General features: G+C 48.3%; 1 protein-coding gene across 1 annotated transcript; it reads right to left on the bottom strand.

The window, feature by feature from the left end:
* Positions 1-327: 327 nt before the first annotated feature.
* Positions 328-7,102, bottom strand: LOC142767190 (uncharacterized). Its single transcript, XM_075868415.1, has 3 exons — positions 6,944-7,102; positions 2,341-2,438; positions 328-1,868 (listed from the first exon to the last, which is right to left on the bottom strand). The coding sequence occupies exons 2-3, from the start codon at positions 2,411-2,413 to the stop codon at positions 328-330; spliced, it is 1,614 nt and encodes a 537-aa protein (XP_075724530.1). The 5' UTR covers positions 2,414-2,438; positions 6,944-7,102.
* Between the last annotated feature and the right edge of the window lie 1,077 nt (positions 7,103-8,179).

Here is an 8,179-nt window from a genome sequence, read left to right on the forward strand (position 1 = left end):
ATGAACGTGCCACCTCTCCCCTCGCTTGTCTTGTTCTCTGCCTCCTTTTGGTGCAGTGGCCAGTGCCTTTCGCGGTATTCATTCGTAAACACGCACAGCTGTCTATGGCCTCCGAGAAGGCGCACCTGCCGGTGCGCCATCTCGTAGGTCATGAGCTGGCGCATCTGCCTCTGAGTAGCTGATCTCTTCGTATCAGATGATTAACTGGTATGGTCACGAGCGCTACTCAACAGCGCCTCGTCAACTAATGCGGCAACCTGTGTAGCCTCCGCGATCGGCCTCGGCGGAAGGCTCTCTACAAAGAAAGTGACGTATCCAGTCGAGTATTTAGGAGAGGCGTAGGGTGGACGTACCTTCATCTGGTGAGCTGGTCAGCTCAGCTGTCTCAAGCATTTTAGGCGCCGCTCCCGTTGTGGTTTCGTTGCTGACTTGTTCTGTTGTGGTCAACTGCGCTATAGTGGTAGCGTCTTCATCACTGGTAAGCTGCGGTGTTGTAGCCTCTTCAGTTTTCACCTGTCGTCCAGTCGTAGCCTCTTGTTCCGTTGTCACCTGCGGTGTGGTGGTGGCCTCTTTTTCAGGAGTCGTCTGTGGTGCAGTGGTAGCTTCTTCTTCAGTGGTCGCCTGTGGTGTGGTGGTGTCCTCTTCAGTTGTCGCCTGTGAGGTAATGGTAGTCTCTTCTTCAGTGGTCGGCTGCGGTGGCGTGGTGTCTTCTTTTTCAGTTGTCGCATGTGGTATTGTGGTCACCTGCGGCGTCGTTGTAGCCTTTTCAGTGGTCACCTGCATTGTGGTAGTAGCATCTTCTGTCGTCACCTGTGGTGGGGGGGTATCTTCTGCTGTCGTCGCCTGTGTTGGGGTGGTGTCCTCTTCTGCTGTGGTCACCTGCGGCGTCGTTGTAGCCTTTTCAGTTGTCACCTGCATTGTGGTAGTAGCATCTTCTCCTGTCGTCACCTGTGGTAGGGTGGTATCTTCTGCTGTCGTCACCTGTGTTTGGGTGGTATCTTCTGCTTTCGTCACCTGCGGTGTGGTTGTAGCCGTTTCTGCAGTGGTTGCCTTCCGTGTGGTGGCTACCTCTTCAGTGGTCACCGGCGGTGTGGTGACATCCTCTTCTTCTGTACTGATAACTTGGGACGCGCTAGTCACCACTTCTGTGGTGACTAACGGTGGTGCGGTGGTTACATTGTACACGCTGCTCGTCTGTGGTGTAGCGGTGTCCTCTTCTGTAGTGGTGTGCATTGCAGTGGTGTGCATTGCAGTGGTAGCAGTGGTTGGAGTGGCTTCCGTGGTTATATCTGGTGAAGTGGTGGTATTGTTCGCAGTGGTCGTCTGCGGTGTAGTGCTAGCCTCTTCTGTAGTTATTTCTGGTGGTGTGGTGATTGTCGCGTTTGCAGTGGTCGTTTGTGGTATGGTGGTGGCCTTTTCTGTAGAGGTCGTTTGCGGTTCAGCAGTAGTCTTTTCTGTTGTGGGCGTCGATGGTGTGGTGGCAGTCGTCTCTGTTGTGGTGCTCATTTCTCTAGTGGTCACCTCTGCTGTGGTTGTATATTCTTGTGTAGTGGTGAAAGGCTCCTCCGTGGTGGTAGCCTCTTTTGGGGTTATAGGCTCTTCCGTGGTGATAGGCTCTTCCCTAGTGGTAGGTTCTTTCCAAGTAGTAGGCTTTTTCAAGGTGGTAGGCTTTTCCAAGGTGGTAGGCTTTTCCAAGGTGGTAGGCTTTTCCGAGGTGGTAGCCGCTCCTTTGGTGGTCGCCTTTACGGTGGTCACTCTCGTGGTGGACACGACCGGCGGCACCACTCTCGGCGTCTCCCGTGGAACAATGACTTGTTCACCGCCGCTGCTATCTGTGATTTCGCTTGATGCGTCGCCGTCGAACGAGCCTGGGAGAATAAAAATTTAGTTAGCCGTTCCCACTGACGAACTTGAAGGCTTCACTTCACCTTCATAAGGTACCTCTTGATTGTGTTACACAAGGAGAGGATACGGCGGACAGGTAAGGTATGTTGCATTAGGTCTTATAAGCGGTGGATAACGTGTTCTACAAGTGTTGTTATATTAAGTCTTCGGTAGATGTGTCATAGAAAAAATGTTGCATGAAGGGTGTATAAGGTGTTGCATAAAGAGTGTATAAGGAGTGACACCCAAATCATCCAAGTTGGAGGGACGGCGATGAATGTAAGCGAAGCTGAGATTTTGTTTTCTAGTTTGTAAGCCAGTGTAGTCACGCGATACAAGTGAATTCTCCCAGCTAGACTGTCATTGGAAACTTTTCTATGTATTATTCGTCACAAAATAGTACTCGACAAACCTTTAAACATTTAACGATGATATCTCAAATATGCGTATGCTTACTCTTCTCAATCAGCAGCAGGACAAAAAAGATGCAGCCGATTATGCACATTGTTGATAAGAACATCACGACCATGCCAGGTAACACGTAGCCTTTGTCTCTGAAAAAAAAGTTAAGGCGACATTTTATGGCATATCTGTTTCTACACTAAAAAAGGCCTACATCGGCTCTTCTATATACACATGGGAGCCCCATGTGTACCACTTCCTTTGAATAGGCACGTTGACTCTCCTTAGGAGAGTCATGCATTGACTATTTTTTGAAGTCATATGCGTCCCACGAGGGGCGTTGACTCTCTTTAGGAAACTCATGCAATGACTATTTTTGAAAGCCGTGTGTTCCACGAGACATGTTGACTCTCTCTTGGAAGGACGTGTGTCCCGGGACTTCATAAAGAGAGTCAACGTGCCTCTCTCAAGGGAGTGCTGAAGACGTGGGTCTCATGTCTATAAAAAAGAGTTTTTAAGGTGTAGTAGGAGAGTCTTTATTTGGCTGCTTAACGCACCTTTGTCTTTTTTTTTATGCCAGAGCTAATATGCTTTGACGATTGATATGTTGGGCTTAACATCCCAAAAACAAACATATGACTATGAGAGACGCCGTAGTGGTGGGCTCTGGAAATTTGAACTACATGGTGTTCTTTAACGTGCACCCAAATCTGAGCACACGGGCCTACAGAATTTTCGCCTCCAACGAAAATGCAGCCGCCGCAGCCAGGATTCGATGCCGCGACCTGCGGGTCAGCAGCCCAGTACCTTAGCCACTAAACCACCGAGGCGCGGCAGGTCACCTAAACTGCCCACCCTTTTTAGAAGAGTAGCTTTTTGGTGCTTGGGAACGCATCGATCACGCCTAACGCATCTTAAGGGGTCGCTCAAATTTCTAAGCAAGGCAGGTTTAGATTCCCGTCTTTAGAGCATATGCTAATGTAGCGACTTTTGTGCGTGTGCTACACCAAACTGGACAGTGTGTACAGTGACTCATTGTCCTGTATACAACAATCACCTTTAATCATGACCTCCTCTTTCTCTTTCTAGTGGCTAAGATACTCGGCTGCTGATCCGCAGGGCGCGGGTTCGAATCCCGGCTGCGGCGGCTGCATTTTCGATGGAGACGGAAATGTTGTAGGACCGTGTGCTCAGATTTGGGTGCACGTTAAACAACCCCAGGTGGTCTAAATTCCCGGAGTCCTCCACTACGGCGTCTCTCATAATCATATAGTGGTTTTGGGACGTTAAACCCCACATATGAATCAATCAATCAATCCTATTTCTCTTTCTTTCCTTTACCCGTCAGGAGTAGCAACCCGCTTTTCAGGCCGGTCTCACCTCCCTCTAATTAAACATCTTCTTACCTCCGAGACTTGAGGTGCTGCAATCATTCTGCGCCCCACAGGCTTAAAAAAAATCGGCTCCCTTTATAGCAACAATAATAATGTCTGGAGTTTAACGTCTCGAAACCCCCATATGATAAGAAACGCCACAGGGGAGGGCTCCGCAAATTTGAACCATCCGGCGTAGAGAAACCATGACTTGGCGTAGATGCACAAACTGCATTCCGAGAACCATAATGCCTTATGTTTCACTATCATAAGTTCATTTTCAGCGGAAGAAATCAAGGTTGAAGTTTCAATTATTGAATTTCACGCCGAAGTTTGTTAGTGACACGAAAGCATTGAAAAAATTATTCTTAATAGTTTTGCGACACTGACTCGATGAAATTTTCTGAAACTTCATTTACTGGGTATCTGGCACCCATAAATAGAAATATATTTCATGCTTATCTATTAGTACCTACGTAGGACCCAGTATGTTCCTTCAAAATTTCTGACGTCATGGTGATTTAAGCGGGAATCTCAATGTGAAGTCTCCACCTGCATTTTTCTTTTCGCGCGTTTCCTGGCTTACCACGCGTCGCATCGCGGTAAGAGTGGCGTTTTCGGAATTGTGAAAACTGTACTTTACTAATAAGCGAAAGATTGTTTTGCTCTTTGGTGTCCCTTTAACGTGCACTGAATTCGCACAGTACACAGACATCTATCATTCTGCCTGTAATCTAAATGCGACTGCCACGGCGGGGATCCAACCGGCGACCTTCGGAAGAGTAGCCAAGGACCACTGTACCGAGGCGGACACTATCGGCTCACCTACGTCCTAGTAAAGATGGCTTGGGTAGTAGGGACGTCACTACGTTGTCGTGACGTGATAAATTATTTAAAAAAAGCTCCGTGACGTCAGCACGGCGTCATACGGTGACGTCATTTCCTTATATTTTGCTTTACTTGTGTTGAGTCTGGTGCCCACTTTTCCCTTTTAATGAGACATCTGGGGATTACGCGTTGAAATGCTTCATTCGTGCAAGACCTCTGTCACAACGTGCACATTTGTTCAGTTAAAACCCTGAATTAAAAGGCACATTTTTTTTACTCTGATACGTACGCCTGGTTTTGGCAATTCGGAAAGGCCTGAAGCTGACGTCGTTGACACTTTATCTCTCAATAAACTTTCTGTAGTCTTTCTATATTTAACAACCATGCCATGTTTATTCTGCGTTCTACGGGATACAAAAATACGTTGCCCGTAAAGTCAACTACCTGCTAGAAAATTAGCGAAACGCACGGCTTTTTATGGCAGAAAATTCTTTGCTTTCATTTGACTAGTTAGTCTAATAAAGAACAACAACAAGCACATTGATTGACGCCTTCAAAATAACATAGATGGCAAAACGTAACTCATTATGTAAAAAATCGTACTTACAACGCAGTATTTCTGGTTTCTGCAGAAGAGGCTGTAAGAACACACCGAGTATATGAACAATAATAATAATTGTTTCAACTTTACGTCCCAAAACCAAGCTCTCATTATGAATGACGCCATAGTGGAGGTCTCCGGTAACTTGGACCACCTTGAGGTCCTTCCGCGTGCGCCTAAAAACACACGGGCCTCAAGTATTTTTTTCGCGATAAGAAACGGGGCCATCGTGGCCGGCATTCGATCTCGCGACCTACGTGTCAGCAGTCCAACACGCTAACTACCAGAACACCGTGGCGGTTGCTAGGTGTCAGTACGTCTTTAGTCTGTAGCGCCACGGTATATTTGGCGAGCTGGCCAAGCCGAAAAGGAAGCGAGCCGCGTGGCTTGTGAGGCGCGAGCGACGAGGAAATTTCAGAACGGCCAATCCCCTTCTTTGGGTACGAGCCATTTGCACAGGGAAACAGCAACAACAACGGCTGAGCTCCTGGCCTGGCTGGACGAGGCAGCTGGAACCCCGTCTACCCTCGCGTACCGAATAAAAGCTGAGACCACGGCACGGCCTCATCGCCGCCGTCTCGTCCCTCCTTCTTCAGCAAGTCATTCAAAATCAATCCTGCAACAAAACCTATATAAGCCTACCCGTACACTTGTACGCGACGCAATTTGTTCGTACTTAGGCAACTTTTCTACGAGATTCCCGGCGCTTTCAAGAGAAGTTTTCAATTAAGAGTCGATACTTCTCACGCGAGAAAAAAAATGGAGGGGGAGGGGGGTATAGTTTATGACTATTTCAAATATGACGTACATCCTACAAACGCTACTGAAGAGCAAATATACACTACGAGGCCAAATATGTTTTCAAGAAAAGCCGACAGACAGATATTGAAGTCTTGTTTGCGGGGTAAAAAAAAAAGTGCGCCCGGCCGCCACTCCCGAACTTGTACGAGGAAGCACTGGTCCCCCCCACCTAAGAAGCCTCAACTGCCAGCTTCATTTTGTCCGTTGGCATGTAGCACACTGCAATATGTACCATTCACTGATACACTTCTAAAGTGCAACAGCAACGAAACATTTATGTCCAATGACGGCCTCAGTGCTGAGTGATCCCGCCTCAAGTACATCTAAGCCGCCCGCCCCCAACCACCCCATATGCCGTCTAACTGGCCCCTTCCTCCTCTTTGCCTCAAGCAAATGTTAAATTCTGCACACAGACCCTTTTCGTAATCCACATGTGCGTGCCCCTGCATGGCAGAGTAACCCAATGAAGGGCGGCAGCTGTCGTTATTCGAGTGGAGACGATGCCTTAGGTGCATGTGGTGGGGCTTGCGTATTATGCGGGTTTGTCAACAGAGCCGAGTCTAAAATTTTCCCGTCATAGCTCAAGCTAGCTGCTTTTGAAAGCGTTCAATACAGTAATAATAAGGGCTGCAGCGCGAGCACGAATGTGCTAGAAGAAACAGACAAAAGACGAGGCACGGAAGGCAAAGAGGACAACACAGCGCTCATGTTGTCCCCTTTGCCTTCCGTGCCTCGTCTTTTGTCTGTTTCTTCTAGCACATTCGTGCTCGCGCTGCAGCTCTTATTATCATGAATTCAAACCAACTTGCCCAAATCGCCATTCTTCTTCATTACAGTAATAGACGAGCCGCAATCACGGAAAGCTGACTTTGCAATTTTTGAAAAAGGGCCTCGCAGGTGAACATGCAGGGTCAGTTTCTCGGTGTTTGTCACAAATATGGCCGTCAAAGTTACGTTGCAGTACGAAAACTTCAGGACGCTTGAAGCTCGCCTTCAAAAGTAGAAGCTTAGCCTTAAAGAGCGCAACGTGTCCGTAATCTGCAAACATGCATACCTGGGGTGGCGGGCGTTTCTTCGAACACAACTTGCGGCTCCGGTTCGAACGCAGCCGGTGGGTACTGCGGGGTGGCAGAATCATAGTACTGCCGATCATAGCCCGGCACCTGAGCTGCGCCGGCAGGGGAGGGACGAACTTGCCTCATGCTGGAGCGGGAGACCTGAAACGGTACCCGGGTGGTAAAGCACACCCTGCGTTGCATCCGAAGTACAACGTTAAGAGCGAGCCAAAAAAAAACCAAAGTTATTTCAAAAACTAGCACTTGTTTCGTGTACGAATACAACCGATGTTATATACCGGGGTCCCCACGCAGCGTGTTGGGAGTATCCAGGCAGAGTAAGCTTCAACACTGGGGCGACGCGTCACAGCCACTCGAAGCCCGCCTGTACCCTGTTTAGCTACCGGTGGGTGGCCGGCTGGCACTGGGGATCGAACCCCGCACCTCCCGTAGCTGAAGCGGACGCGTACGTGCAATGCCACAGCTACTGAAGCAGACAATAACGGGGCTCACTTTTCTCTTCCTTTCTCTTTCTTAAGAACCAATCCATCACCGATGTTATATATCCCACTGCTGACTTCGATGAACGCGGTAGGTTGAGGAGCGGTGATACGGTGGGGAACCCTACGACGGTGAAGGCGTGGTGCGGGCCTAAGGAGCCCTTACGCTAATGCGAATCGGGGGACAAACGATAACTGGCGTGTGCGTATACCTCACGTACTGAGTTTCTGTATTTCCTCTTTTCTTTCTTTCATTCTTTCTCTCTATAGCATTGCGCAATCTTCTCTCCTGACTCCATCTTCATGTCTCCTATTGGACGTTCAAGCACGTCTGTACTTCTTCTTTTCTTTCTTTCATTCTTTTTCTCTATAGCATTGCGCAATATTTTCTCCTGACTCCATCCCTCCATGTCTCCTATTGGACGTTCATTCGCGTGCTTGGCAGTGCAACACACCAGTTGCTGCCTGAAACGATAACGGTCATGCGTTCGTATCTAGCCAAAAATAAAACGTGGCAACGGAAATGACAATTGCTTTCAATAAACGACAAGATGCCCGTTTTAGAAGCAGCTGATCACCAACAAGCGCGATCGAGAAAGCACCGGTTCTCGGGGGGGAAGGGGAATCATAGTTTGACCGCAAGGTCACTGCAATGAATGCGATACCGACTAATTAAATTTTATACGAAGTAAGACTGGTAGGCAACCCTTTTGCATCCGATCTCAAGTGACGCTA

The sequence above is a fragment of the Rhipicephalus microplus genome, chromosome 7, assembly GCF_043290135.1.
Source record: "Rhipicephalus microplus isolate Deutch F79 chromosome 7, USDA_Rmic, whole genome shotgun sequence".
NCBI lineage: Eukaryota > Metazoa > Arthropoda > Arachnida > Ixodida > Ixodidae > Rhipicephalus > Rhipicephalus microplus.